The 15,033-nt window shown below is 53.1% G+C and overlaps 1 protein-coding gene across 2 annotated transcripts in view; it reads right to left on the minus strand.

Annotated features, from left to right (window-relative positions):
- ADAMTS15 (ADAM metallopeptidase with thrombospondin type 1 motif 15) overlaps positions 1-15,033 on the minus strand; it is a 117,465-nt gene that overhangs the window by 19,540 nt on the left and 82,892 nt on the right. Inside the window, exon 5 of one of the 2 annotated variants that reach the window (XM_082476212.1) lies at positions 5,306-8,204. The exons of the other annotated variant lie outside the window; for it this stretch is intronic. Within the exon in view, the coding sequence (XP_082332338.1) occupies positions 5,306-6,262 (957 nt within the window). The 5' untranslated portion in view covers positions 6,263-8,204. The remainder of the gene's footprint in view (positions 1-5,305; positions 8,205-15,033) is intronic. 2 annotated transcript variants of the gene reach the window in all.

Consider the following 15,033-nt stretch of genomic DNA (forward strand, 5'->3'; position numbering starts at 1 on the left):
ACAGCTGTCTCTCTCTCTCTCTCTGCTAACATCTTCCTCCAAGACCTGACTTCAAAAAAGCTTCTCACAAAAGACAAAAACTCTAATTCGAAAAGATACATGCGCCCCAATGTTATAGCAACACTATTTACAATAGCCAAGACCTGGAAGCAACCTAAATGTCTATCGACAGATGAATGGATAAAGAAGATGTGGTATATTTATACAATGGTATATTACTCAGCCATAAAAAAGAATGAAATCATACCATTTGCAGCAACATGAATGGATCTCGAGATTATCATACTAAGTGAAGTAAGCCAGACAGAGAAAGACAAATATCATATGATATCACTTATATGTGGAATGTAACAGAATGATACAAATGAACTTATTTACAAAAACAGAAATAGACCTCACAGACATAGAAAACAAACTTACAGTTACCAAAGGGGGAAGGGGTTGGGGGAGGGATAAATTAGGAGTTTGGAATTAACATATATACACTTACATATGTTTTTTATATATATATAAACATATAACACATATGTACATATATAAAATAAACAACAAGGTCCTACTATAGAGCATAGGGAACGATACTCAATATTTTGTAATAACCTATAAGGGAAAATTATCTGAACAAGAATATATATATATATATATATATATATACACACATATATATATATACATGAATCACTTTGCTGTACACCTGAAACTAAAACAACATGGTAAATCAAAAAAAATTAAAAGATCCTGGCGACTTCCCTGGTGGCGCAGTGGTTAAGATTCCATGCTCCCAATGCAGGGGGCCCGGGTTTGATCTCTGGTCAGGGAACTAGATCCCACATGTATGGTGCAACTAAGAGTTCACATGCCACAACTAAGGAGCCCACGAGCTGCAACTAAGGAGGTTGCCTGCCACAACTAAGACTCAATGCCACCAAATACATAAATATTTTTTTAAAAAATTAAAAGATCCTGACAAAATTATGATTCTTTTTATTGTGTTGGGAGATGTGTGTAAAATCCATATTATTATTTTATCATTAGCATTTCTTTTGTCGGAACACTAAATTTCACTGCCATGCTGCAACTAGTTGATTATGGAAAGAACTGGCCTCTGTTTCAAATGAGGGTCCAGAATGCGGATCCTTTGTGCACAGTGTAGAATACGTATACCTCCCCACAAAACCCAAGGCCAGAGCGGGAAGACAAGTGCCAGCCTCGGGACGTGAGAGGAGGAAAGGTGAGAGCATGAGTGAGGAGAGGAAGAGAAGAGAACGATGACAGAGAGCCTGCCTCGATGACCCCACAAGAGGAAGAAGACAGCGCGGAAGAAATCGGGGCGAGAAGGGGACGAGGCAGCAGCAAGCACGGTACTCAGCGCGACAGGAAAAACAAGTAAATGAAGGAATAAGCAGGCAAACAAAAACCCACAAACTATGAATCCTAAAAAACAGCCAGTCCCATGGAGGAAATGTCACAAATAGCCAACCAGAAGGTGGCCTGAAGGAAGGGCCTCCTGCAAGGTAGAAAACAAGCTTCCTGTCCCATCACCACCACCTCCTTCCTTCTTGCCTTTCCTTCGGTCCAGCATCTGTCTGTCCCTTGTCCTCAGCTTCCAGACTCCGGTGTTAAAGAGAATGACCCCCCTCTGGGCTTCCAGAAGACAGGGTCCGAGCCTTCGCCAGGGCACTTACACCGCATTGTAATGGGTTGTTTCCTTGTCAGGGGTCCCTGACACACAGTGAATTCCTGGAGACCAGAGGCCACATCTTAGGAGTATCTGTAGCTCCACAGCCCAGGATAGTACCAGAAATAATAGATGCTCAATAAGTGTTACGAGAATGTATGGATAAGTGAATGGAAGCCAGCGGACCACAAAGTTGCCCAAACAGCAGAGGCGCTAGACCTAAAGAGAGAGAAGACCCGGAGAAGTGCGGTCCCACTGGACCACTGCCCGGCACAGCAGAAGCCATAGTAACTCCTCCTCTCAGAAATAAATGTCCACACAGAACGGCTGGCTCTCATTCTCCACAGATCCTGGTTCCAGCCCTATGTGACCTCACCCTGCTGTTATGAGCTGGAGGCTGATCGCTTTGCAGAATCCAACGTGCACTCTTCCTATGGGAATGGACTTATTCCGAATCTTTAAGGAAACTCCTCCAGTTGTCAAAATCCTTGCTGTAGGATCCATTGTTTCCCCTTTGTGGACAGTAAAGGATCCTCCCTGGGTCTCATCTTCCCAGTGTTTTGATTTCAATACCTCACATCCCTCCATCCTCCTGCAAAGGGGAAAGCAGGCTCCCCACAGCCTGGCCCGGGCTTGTTTCCACCGCTGCAGCTCTGAGACGTCGGAGGGGAACTCCACGCCTGCCAGGCCTACCCTCCTCCTGCTCTCTGCTGGGCACCCCGGCACCGGGAGCTCCCTGGAGCTGCTCTCACCTCTTCCTCACAGGAGGAGGTACCACCCGGCCAAGCCTGACCCCTTCCTAACTGCTTCCTCCCCGTGAGAAACACAACCGGAGTGCAATCAGAAAGAGGCAATCGCCATTTTTCCAATTTCTCTGGGGCAACCAAGAGATAGGTGACTCTAAAGGGACTTCCCTGGAGGTTCAGTGGTTAAGACTCCACACTCCCAATGCAGGCGGCCCGGGTTCAATCCCTGGTCAGGGAACTAGATCCTGCATGCCACAACTAAGAGTCCACATGCCGCAAGTAAAGATCCCGGACACGGCCACGAAGATTCCATGTGCTGCAACTGAGACCCGGCGCAGCCAAATAAATAAATAAATGTTAAAAACAACAACAACAACAACACAAAAAACGGTGTCCGTCAGCTCAAGGTCCTTTAGAGACAAAAGGTAATTTACAAAATAAGCACCTTTGTAAAAAACATCTTATCCAAACAAATTATATATATTCTTTTCAAATTTTAGTTTGAAAAAGCATTGATTACACCACTATTCCAATAAATAGGGTTTAAGCAGAGAAGCTCACACGTCTGATTTAAAGGATTCCTCCCCACCCTTACAGAGTAAGACAAAAATCCCTCTTGCGCTGGAGCAGAGAGGAGGCTCCAGGTTCCTGGAGACCACGTCGGCCTCCGTCTAGAAAGAGCAGCTGCGCGCTGGTGTTCTCATCTCATACTGTACCTTCCCCGGGGAGCTCAGGAATGAGCCGTTCCTAAGGCCCTGAGAATGCAGCAGGCCCTGAGGTCTGTACTGGCAGGGAGGTGGAGGAGAGACGTTTGCTCTGAAGCATGAAGCACATACCGGCATAATGGGCCTGCCGACACAGCCTCCCCACTCTCTGGCTTTGCCCTCTCCACGCCTAAGGGAAAGACAGGTTCTAAGAGTCACACCATGCACATCCCTGCTTCCGACCCAAGTGGCCACACATCTTGTACCCATTATGCATGGTCGACGTAGCCCCCTAGGGGAGGTCTGGCACACACCGCTGACAAACAGAAGCTGTCACGCTGTTTGATTGCTTCTTCTTCAAAAGGCGGATCCTTCTGACGGCATGGCCCATAGCCCCAGCAGGAGTGCTCTTCCCAGGGCTGGTTCCAAAAGTCAGCCTCCCCACCAGGCAGTAGAGACGGAGGTCTGTTACGCTAGACCAGTGAATGGCCTCCACAGGGGCATCCCAGGTAGCAGATGGGGCAACAGCTGCTTTGCCCATTAAGAGATCCTGTTCTTGGCCTTTGCTTTTTCCCCAGCCATCTGACTGCCAAGTTGGGCTGTGTGCAGAGGCTGAAGCCTCCTCCTTTGCGGCTTCCCCGTGACTCAGGCAGTGCTTGTAGGCGCTGGGCAGTGACGGCTCCACAGACCTCAGTTGGAAGAATGAGCGCAAGGAAACGGCCTCGGGCCAAAGGCCTCCCTAGAGGAACCAGGTGGTGGGAGGAGAAGGCTGGGAAAGGAGGAAGCTTAGCTCCAGGAAGGGCCCAGCTGTGCCAAATGGGTTAGTGTGGACGTCTTCAGCTCCTGTTCCAGCCCCGTGCGCGCCAGTCCCTCTGGATACGGTGGAGAGTCAGGGCCCCGTAGGTACCCAAGGATTCCTTGCCACCCCCAGAAGCCCGTGGTTATGATGTCAACAAAACAAGAGCCTGGCAGGGATTCAAACCACAGCCCCCAGATCAGAGGAAGCAGCAGGTCACAGGGATGCTCGCCTTCCTCCCAGTCTCCTGTATCTGAGAAATTTCAAGAATCCAAAAACACAGCACCCAGTCACTGCAACATCTACGAATCTAAATGTTCAGTAGATCCATAGCAAAAGGCAGAGCTGCTCTTCTGATCTGCTTTTTTGATCTGTCTTTCTAATCCCAAGGCTCAGTATCTTTCCAACCCTGCAGCTGGGATCTCCAGATGCTCTGCCCTGAGCTCACTCCACTTCCGCACTGCCAGGGCCAGAAGCTGGAGCCCCGTAGTAGAGCACCGTCATAGGAAGTGTCAGTGAGTCTGGGTCACGAGCAGCCCTGCCCGCTCTGCCCAGAGCCTACATCAGGGCCCGGGGTCACACTCCACCAACAGGGACACGGGAAAAGTGAAAGAGATGTCCTCAACTCGGCTCTAAGTGAAGCTCCACTTGAAACTCCAAGCCTCGAACCGTTTGCCTGCCCTGAATGGACCAGAAGCTCCTCAAAGAGGAGACAGGCCCAGCACAGACGGGTGTAGGAGAAGCAGCAAGGAAGACGGAAATGTTGCCTGTACTTGAGTCTGTCCTTTCACTGCAACCCACGAAAAATCCCAAACGAGCCCCTCTATCCCAATCCAGCTTTCCCAGGCCCAGGACAGATAGAGGGTAACGACATGTTACCCACGAGAAAAGCAGCAGGCGCTCAACTTCCAGTTCCACAAGCAGAAAAAAAGAAGCCTGGGAAGGATATGTCCGAAAGGACTTAGACGCCCCCTTACAGTAGGGGCGGACCTCGCCAACACCATCCTCAGAGCGCCTCCTGTCTGCCTTGGAGACAAACTGCGGCTCCGGGGCGGCAACTTCCTGGGTTCCGGCCCCTCGGCGCCGGATCCAGGAGGCGCTCATTGGCCGCGCCGGGCCTACACCTTCCGAAGGAGCAGGCGTTCCTCTGACCGCCCACGTGCATCCGGATGCACTAGAGCCGGAGCTCCACCGAGCCCAGGAGCCGGCTCTCCCCGGAAGATCCCGAGTGGCAGTCGGAAGAGATCAACGAGATTTCAACTCGGGGGTGGGGGATGGAGGTGATTGCGCGCCACAGAGGGCATTTGGAGAGCTAAGGGCAGTGACCTCCCCCCCAAAAATGGGGGCTATCTGGGTCCAAAGAGGTGACAAATCAACTCACCTGCCGGGTGAAGAGGATGGCGGTGTCCCAGTACTCAGGGTGCTTGTCACTCACTTTGTTCAACTTCTTCTGCCACGCGCAGAAGTTGCGCAGCGTCAAGGCCGCGTTGCCCGTGACCTTGGGCCCCGTGTCGCGGTCTCCGAGAAGCAGCACCTTGACCACGACGATGTTGATGGGGTTGAGGATACTGGGATGGCGGTAGAGCCGCGCCGCCGTGGCCAGCAGCGTCAGCAGATAATGCTCCAAGTCCGCGCCGTGGAACTTGACCATCGACTCGTCCGCCACCACCAGCGTCTCCACGTACCGCGGGATAGACACGAAGCGCTTGGCGCGCCCGGACCTGCGCGGGCTGCGACCCTCCCCTAAGCCGATCCGCGGAGGCTTGTAAGGATCCAGGGCCCGCAGGATGGAGGGGTTCCAGCTTGAGGCCACCCCGCAGCGAGACGTGGGACCTGCGGGAGGCCCGCCGGGGGTGCCCCGGCGCTGCAGGAGGTGTGCGCGCTGGCCGTTGCGCTGCGCCGCCGGCGCCCTGGCGTTGGGCAGCGGGCTAATGACGTACTCGGCGCCTCGGTAGCCAAAGGCTCCGCGTAGCCCCCCGCACAGGCTCAGGGCGGCGAACGAGTCCGGCTCGGCATTCACGTCCCCAGAGTAGAAGCAACGTCGCAAGTCCGGAGAGCTCCCCATGAGTCCCTGGAGGGGGACGCCCAGATGTTCAGTGGCGAAGGCGGGCGCCAGGAACTGAGCATCCGGCGTCAGGTGTAGGTAAAAGTCCTCCTGAAATGCTGTGATCTGAAAAATGAGTCCCTGGTCGCCGGAGTCCTGGGGACCCCGCCAGTAGTAGTGGCGGCCGTTGATGTCCGGGTCCAGTCGGATGGGGACCACCACCTCTCGCTCTGGCTCTGAGCCGCCAGCGGGTGCCCCGGCGAGAGCCAGCGTTAAGATGCCCAGCAGAAGCATGGCGCCGGGCGGCGCACAGCAGCGCTCTGGGAAGGGCTCGGCCGGCTCCCCGGCCGCCGGCACCGTCTCCTCGCAGCCCGTACACCGGAACCACCGACGCCTGGGACCGCCCGCAGCTCCCAGAAAGGAGAGCCCCGGGGAGGCAGACTCCTCGCCAGCAGCGAGCGTGCACCGGGCAGTTCGCGCCTCCTACCTGGCCTTTCCAAGCAAAGCGCGCCCTGGGAGCTTAAGTACAATCGCTGTCAAGTGCAAGGACGAAGATTTGCAGCCGAGAACTGGAGGGAGGTGTCGGCCGCTCCTCCGAACCGCAGCCGCTCCGCTCGCAGCGCCGCAAACCAGGCGCTGGGCGAGCCTATTAAAGGCCCCCTCCTCTTTGGACTGCCCAGTCAGCGCCCTCCCTCCCTCCCCTCCCTCCCCTCACAGCCTCCCAAAGCTTGCAGCCTCCTGGGGCCACCGAAGAACTCGGTCCCGCCTCCCGAGCGGAGAGCCACTTGGCGGGGAGGGAGTGGCGTTGAGCTGAGGCAGGAGGCGTGGGCTGGCCAGAGAAACCAGCGCCGGAGTCTGGATTCGTGTCCTGCCCTCGCGCTAAGTCCCAGTGCCCGACACATCGGTCCGGACCCACCATCCGGCCGCTCTCTGGGTCTTAGCCTTTATCTCAAGGCAGTTGGGGTCAGGAGTCGGACATGAAGACCCGCCGCTGACCCCCTCACCCCTACCGCTGCAGCATCCCTGTTTCCTCATCCTAGTGTCCCCTGAAAGTCCCGGAACCAAGAATTGCCCCCTGTAAATGTGCACACTCCCGGGCACGTGGAGGGACCTTCTGGAAGCCAGGGCCGCCCAGGTCCACAGTCTGCCATGGGGGCGGTGGTGTGCTGGCTGGGATGATACTGACGGTTAATTTTCAAGAACTTTGCCAGTCGGCTGTTACACAGTCATTCCTAACATTTTAATTATGTGAACTTATAAATTACGTTTAATAACAAGCCCCATCGCTTCCTAATTATTTCTGCAGGGTTATCTGGGCTCTTGAGCCTCAAGGACAGCCCCCAGCCCCCCGGGGCAGGAGAGCAGAGGGGTGGGAGTACGATGGCAGGATTGAGTGGTGCGCCATTCCGCATGGCCCCAGGCTGGGGTGTCACGACGGGGGCTCGGACCAGGCCCTGTGGGATGTTCACACCACCCAAACGGGCAGACGCTGCCACTCAGGGCTTGAGGGAGGGAGGGGAGCCTCCGTGTTCAGCCCTGACCAGCGCACCGGTGCAGAGGGGGAGGCAGAGTCAGAGGTGCTCGTCCCGCCCGGGAGGCGCTGAGGCACTGGTGGACGGTGGGAGAATCATGAAGAAAAAGTATTTCCGCCCTGACTTCCTCTCATTTGATCCTTGACCAAGTAGACGCAGGACCCCGGAGTGCGACGCTGAGGGTGTGTGGGTGGGATGGCCGTCAGGCCGCAAGCTCGCGCTTACTGTGCGGGGAGGCTAGGAGCCCGGTTTCAGGCTCTGGGCCCCAGGTCCTCCCTAGGCCGCCGGAAAATCCACGTCTTTTCTTCTGACCAGGAAGGAGGTCAAGTAGAGGAAGGAAGCCTTTCCTAGTCTCTCCTGATACCGAGAACATCTTCCCAGAACCAAAGGGCTCTGGGTTGAGTTCGCAAGAGGAGGGGGCAGGACAGTATGTGTCGCCGTGAAGCGTGAGAAGGGGGTGTTCGGAAGAAGTTTGGAATTTTCTCAGGAAAGTGGCTGCTGGCGAGTAAACAGCCCTGTTGTTGAAGGGAAGAGAAAGCTGGGACGGGTCCACGGCGGAGAGGGCTTTCTGCCCATTATCTTCTCCCCATAAAGGATCCCGTCTGCAAGAGCCCCCTGGGGCCTTGGAACAGGAAGAGTGCTGGGATGCCCGCGAGTCTCCTGGGGCCCCTCTTCAACCGAGATGCATGGGGCTGAGATTCATTCTGCGAATGAGGAAGAGACGGTGTCTATGCTCTGTAAATGAGAGAGAGAGGGTGTGCATATGGAGGCCGGTGAGAGAGAGAGTTCACGTTTCCAAAGGCCTTCTGTGTTTGAGTGTTTAAAGAGGGCCTGTAATTAAAGAGAAACTCAGACAACCAAGGGCAATCGTTAAGTCACTTATTTAGGGCAAGCAATTGTTTTCCTACACCCAGCAGTTTCAATGGTGAGTTACAAGGTTACTTTCACTGTGATCCATGGGGTTTGGTAGGGGGCCGTGGCATGTCACTCATGATGGCAGGCCCGAGAGAGGAAGCCTTTCCCCAGCTGTGGGCCTCGCTTCCCCTTCCCCAGTCTCACCCCAGCTGCTCTCACCCCCTGAGCACAGCAACAGGCCACGTGGACGTCCTCAAAGGCACGAGCATGCACTGAGCCCTTACTCACCGCTAAGCACTGCACCAAGAGTTTTAGATGCGTTCTTATTTAATGCTGGTCTCTCCCCGCTTAGGAAGCTGCAATTCTGCCCAGGCACTTTTACCAGGGGCTCCTAAGCAGGAATTGAGGCTCTAGGGAGATGCCGAGGTAAAGCACAAAGAACACTTGAGGAGAAGGTGGGAGAACTCTGCACGGACACTCCAGCGCTATCACTGATCTGATTCTCTGACCCTACACTTTCTCATGTGTCAGAGGAAGAGGGATTCTCCTCCATCAGAGGTCTTCGGTCGGAAGACTGCATTGGAAACCTCTGGTCTAGGTGATGTCTGTGATCACTTCGAGGTCAAATACCACCTGACTGTTCCAGGCCTGTGGAAGGCGGCAGAGCGTAATGATTGGGAGCCCAGGCTCGGAGGACCCAGTGTGCATCCTGGCTCCACCCCATCTTAGTTGTGCCATCTTGGATGAGTTACTGTACCTCCTTAAGCCTCAGCTTCTTCACTATTAAAATTAGCGCAATAATACTACCCATGTCCTATACTTATTATGAGGATTAAATAAGTGAATGCTTAAAAAGTGCTCGGAAGTGCTGGTGCATAAAAAAGCTTTCTCAAAGTTATCTAGTAGTGCTGTGAATACACTTATTAGCTATTATTATGAATTATTATTACCACCAAGCTTTACTTGACCTACCGAGATGATTGCATCATCACCTTCTGAAGTTTCTGGTATTTCTAGTGGGAAAGGAGGAAAGCTAGTGGGACCACCTTCTCCCAGCTCTGCTGGGCCTCCCAATGTCACTTTGGTGGCCCCGCTTCCATACTAGGACACTGCAAGTGCCACCCTCTTACTTCTCCCTGTCCTCCAGGATGTTAAGATCTTTGGGAGATAAAAAACAGCGCTTCCCCCAAAGAAAGATCGGGGCCTGACCCTGCTGTCAGATCTGAATACCTCAGCTTGGCCTTCATGCCCTTCACCTACTAGGCTGACCTCTTCCTGGCCTTCTGGCCTCAGCCCAAGTGCCACCCCGTCAGAGAGGCCTTCCTAGGCCACCCAACCTAACAAGCCCCAAATCGTGATTATGAGTCCGTATTTTATTTTTCTCCACAGCATTTACCTCTATCTAAACCTGTTTTGTTCACTTGGATCTTTACTTCTTTATTGAACCCCCCAAACTATAGAATAAGAGTGGGACCTCCTCTGTCTCATTCACTGTTACCTCCCCAGGGCCTGGCCCAGCGTTTGGCCAATAGGGAGCTCTCCATAAATACTGAGTGAATGAATGAATTCGCCCGATTCTAATCTCAGCTCGGCCACTCGCAGTGGACACGGAACTTCAGCTCCCAAATGGGGGTGAGGCTATCTCCCAGGAGAATTGTGAGCGCCCGCAACTGCTCCCATAATTATTAATTCCCTACACCTCTGTGACGGAACCTCAGCCCAGCGCCCTAGTCACCCAGCCCAGGACCCTCGTGTCATAGTTGAGGCCGCTGAGGTCCAGAGAGAGAAAGTTCCTTGCCAGCAAGCTGCTTTGCTCATCTTATAAACTCATTGCTCTTTACCCTTTCCATGAAAACCTGGCTTTAGCTAAATTAGTTAGTTTGGCTTCTTCTGCTCCGAAGCTGTTACTTCAGCTCACCATCTCCCCGACATGGGATGCCCTCCCAACCTCACCTCTGCTTGTCTCTATAACTCTCACCTCCTATAGGAAACCACTTCATTTAACTCTCACAGCTTTGATTATGCCTTTTTCCTTAGTTCCTTCAGCATACGTGTGTTCCACTTCTAGCAAATGAACATTCAATTCGAACTTGCTTGCCTTTCGCTAATTAAATGTTAAACCCTTTTCCTGGGACTGGGCTGCAGCCACACTGGACCTGAAATCAGCAAAACCGGGGCTTCCTTTTCTTTCACGTGAGTCTCCATGACAGTCCCCAGAGCAGCTGTGGGTGGCTTGGCTGAGCCAGGTGTGTGCTGAAGTTTCCAGGTAGAAGATCAGCCCCGAAGGGCGATGTACTGAGGCCAGAGGATACAGCCACAGGATTCCGTTAGGAGACTTAGAACTCACTTCTTTCAGATTCTGCTTATTCACCAACATCAGGACCAAGGATGACTTCTGCCCCCTGTAAAATCGAGCATCCTGGCGTATCTCCCCAAACAGGAGATAAGAATTAAGGAGAAAAGAGAGTGGGAGGGAAAGTAGGAAGAAGCCCTACAGTCGAGGCAAGATTTCGGTGGGGAGGGATGTCTCTCAGCTCCTCAGATCAGGTGTTATTAAATCATTGGTTTACCATGTTAGCATTTAGATCAGAAAATAGATTTAAGAACGTACCATTTTTGCATGTGTGCTGTATGTCTCAACCATTCTCCGGCAAAGATCCCTGAAAGTCCCAGGTGTGTTTAACCTGCTTTTCATGGAAACTGTGCCATGGAGACGGGCAAAGCAGATAACATCCACAGAGGCATTAGGGAAGCTTTTTTGAAGGCTCAGGAAGTGTTAAAGGCATCATCCGTGGGCTCCCAACCAGTGCTGGAGCTCTTGGCCAGTCTTCCCCCAGATGTGCAGACAGCTGGGGCAGCTGGAGCTTCACCTCAGGCCCCACGAATTATAGCCCTGGGCCTGGCTCCGTTCTTCTCTGCTCACAGGAAATATTTAACTCTATTTTTCCCCACTCTGTTTTTCCTCTGAGGCTCTGTATTTAATAGACATCCCTCTGGTACTTAAGTCCTGTATCTCTTCTCTTAGCTGCTAGGCGGTTAGAACACAGGGTCCTGACTTGGCCTGGGGACGCTCACCAGATAATAGTTCCAGGCTTCCTCCTTCTTGCAACCGGAGTGCCCCCTTCAACCGTCTTAAATAACAGCCACCACACTCATATCTCAGGATCCCCAATTTAGTAACTTATTTCATAGATTTACACACACACACACACACACACACACGCCAATGTAAATCACTGTGGCGCTCTTGGCTGTTCGGGATATCGCTGGCCTTCGAACTGGTGCAGGAGCAACACCTAGAATGGAGATGAAATGAGGCTAAATCCTCAACTCCTGCCTGGGGATTTAGAAAGCAGCTCGTTCTTTCTGCCAAGCAAGCTTCTTGCTGCTCTGCTCCTCCAGTATATGCTTTCCCACCACCATCAGCATCCAGAATAGTAGCTTCAAGATTGGGCTTGGACCAGAGCCCCAGGCCCCCTGCGTGGTCAGTAGAAAACACTGCCTCTAAACATCAGGATGTCAGAAAAGGCCCCAAGATAATTTCATCATGCCTCCCAAGCGCCATGTTCTTCTCCATCAACCCATTCTCCTTCTTAATAAAAAATACTTGACATGTACAGAATAGCATGTGATCTGTAAAGGAGTTCATATTGATATATATTATCTGACTTTATCCTCACAAAACACTGGGGGAGGGGGGGGGTGGGACAGGAATGAGTAACATCTCCACTATGGGTAAGAAAAGCAATTAACTTGATGGCCCTAAAGTGACTGAGCTACTGTGCTTGGAGTTTTTACAAAAAGTCACAGAGAACACCCTAACATAGCAGAGGAGTATTATTTAATCTGTATTCAAAGGGCATTTTTTCTGTTGTATTCATTTTCACTTCCTTCCTTCTAAGCTAGGGCACTAAGGGAACCCAGCTCAATGGAACTCAGCATAGAGCACAGTTTGCTCCAATGTAGCGATCCCGAGCCTCTTAGGGACCACAGAGGATGTCGTAAACAGTGAGAAACCTGATCCCTGGAATCACCCAGGCGCAGACACACACTCAGAACTTTGCCGGTAACTTTGGGAGATTTGTAGACCCTCAGAAGCCCATCCCTCTGCTCCTGGAGGCTTAGCAAGTCCTGCCTGCGCCCAAACAAGAGGAGAAATCTCCTCTCACGCCTGCTGTTAAAATACTTGAACATCAGATAGGCCACAGCAGGACCTGCGCAGAAAAAAAGCAGCCCTGATGTGACTGAGGGTAGCTCACTGCCCCAAACTGCAGATCTGCAAGCCGGCGCCCAGCCCCAGCTCTGGCGGTGGGTTGTTTGGGGGTGTCAGCTAAATGGCCCCGTCTCCTGCAGCTTTGAGTTCCGTGTCTGTCTACGAAGGAGGAGGACTATTCTTACTGTCATTAGTGAGGACCCATGGAGCCCACAGAATGAATAGCATCATTTGGGACGCTTGTCATTAGAAAGTACGATACCGTCCTCGCTTCAGGAGTTTGCCAAGAAAACCTGGGGCGAGCTGCAGGCTCTGGCTCTCTTCCTGTGGGTAAAATGGGGGGGAGGGGGCATGTGGCCCGTGGAAACCCCGGGGGCCAGCTCTTCCCGTTCGCACCCCACCCTGCCCCCTCCACCCTCTGCTTCCCCATCCACCCACCCCCACCCCCGCCAGGCTTTCTGTCCTCTCTCCAATTCCTGCATCCTCACTTGGCTTTCTCAAAATCTGCTGCTGCCACCAGCTTCATTTGCACTAAGGTGCAAGCAACTGGTAACAGCTTTAAAATGTTCCCCATTCACGTATCTTTACACCTTAAAAGGATCAAAGCCTTTTCCAAAACAAAGTTCTGACAGTAGGATCTCAGAGAGTGGCCACCAAGTGAGGTGCTTTAAGAGGGCAGGAGGGCGAGAGGGTGGCACAGAGACCTTCCCAGGCAGGGTCACAGCCCAGCTCTGAGGGCGCGGGTCTCAAAAACAACGAGAAATAAACCACCTGTGCCACATCTGATTCGCGTGCGCACCCTGCTCTCACCCATCACTCTGTTCCCTGGGCCCGACAAGCTGGAAGGGTTCTCACTGAACCTCCCAGGACTGGAGGGTGTCCACTGAGGAAGCTACTGTCCCTGCGTGTTTTCTCTGGCATCGCATTTAGAAATGCTCCGTGAACTGCCTCCCCTTGGTCTGTCCCTAATGGGGTCAATGCACGTAGGCCTCTCTGCTTCACCCTGGAAGCAGAGAAGCGAGGGGGCAAAGGGAACAGGTGCCATGGACGGCCAAGGTCAGAGCAGGAGCCAGAGCAGCAGAGACAATTCCCACCTGAGCCTCCATGACCCAACATTCACGGACATGCTTACAGGACATCAGAAATTAAAGGGCAGACCGGGAATTCCCTGGTGGTCCAGTGGTTGGGACACTGCACTTCCAATGCAGGGGCATGGGTTCGATCCCTGGTCGGGGAACTAAGATCCCACATGCTGCGTGGCATGGCAAAAAAAAGAAGAAAGAGAGAAAGAAATTAAACGGCAGAAAACCCTGGTATTTAACTAAAGAACGGGACTTCCCTGGTGGCACAGTGGTTAAGAATCCGCCTGCCGATGCAGGGGACACGGGTTTGATCCCTGGTCCGGGAAGATCCCACATGCCGCGGAGCAACTAAGCCCGTGCACCACAATCACTGAGCCTGTGTGCCTAGAGCACACGAGCCACAACTACTGAAGCCCGAGCGCCTAGAGCCCGTGCTCCCACAACTAGAGAAGCTGCATAACGGGAAGCCCGTGCACCACAACGAACACCCAACGCAGCCAAAAAATAAATAAATAAATAAAATTATTTATTTGACAAAAACTAAAGTAGAACATAGAACGAGCCCCTGACCAGTCCGTCGGGAAAAGGAAAGCTGCTCTGGCTCTCCTGGCCCGGGCCCCCTCCCACCTGAGCAGGGGTCCCAGAGCAGAGCCCGGGTGCCCAGCAGATCCCCGCTTGCTCCCAGCCGGGGCACCCCAAAGCTCTGTAGCGAGGCAGGATGTCGTCTCCTTGGTCAAGGCTCTTGCGCTCTGCCCGCCCTCGCCTCCTCCTCCCAGCACCACTGTGCGGTCTCCCTGGTCACTCTCGAGAGTCAAGAGGTGACGGGATCCAGTAATGTCACTCCTTAGCCAACCTGGCAGGATCAGCCCAGCAACCCGTCCAGTACTTTCCAGCTGTGGTTGGTGAGACGCCAGACATGAGTCACTCCAAGTAAAGACTTCTCCCTGCTCCCCTTCTCTCTCCAGCCAGCTAGGAATCTCCTCCTTCACCAGGGCAGCCCACCCTCACATCCAAGTCAGCCAACAGACCAACTGGAAGACACCTGCAGACCACAGAGCCCAGGTGGGTGAAAATCATCGCATCTCATCAAGGAGAACCAAGGGTGCTGACTCTTCGGGAAAGACCCCAGAATGGGGATCAGACAGGCTGGCCTCACCTGCACCCTGGGAGGTGCGAAAAGAGAGGAAAGTGAAGGAATGGGGAGATGCCGGGAAGATGAGTAGAAACTTAGGAGGAAACAAAGAGGATCCTTAACTGCGCACACATTAGTAGAGCAGAGCCACACTCACAGCTTCAATTACCCATCCTGGCAGCCAGCTCCACACCCGCACGCCCGGCCCCACCCCTGCATGAGCCTCGTGGCTGTGTTCCCATCCCCACCAG

This window comes from Balaenoptera physalus (assembly GCF_965194825.1).
Source record: "Balaenoptera physalus genome assembly, chromosome: 10".
Lineage (NCBI taxonomy): Eukaryota > Metazoa > Chordata > Mammalia > Artiodactyla > Balaenopteridae > Balaenoptera > Balaenoptera physalus.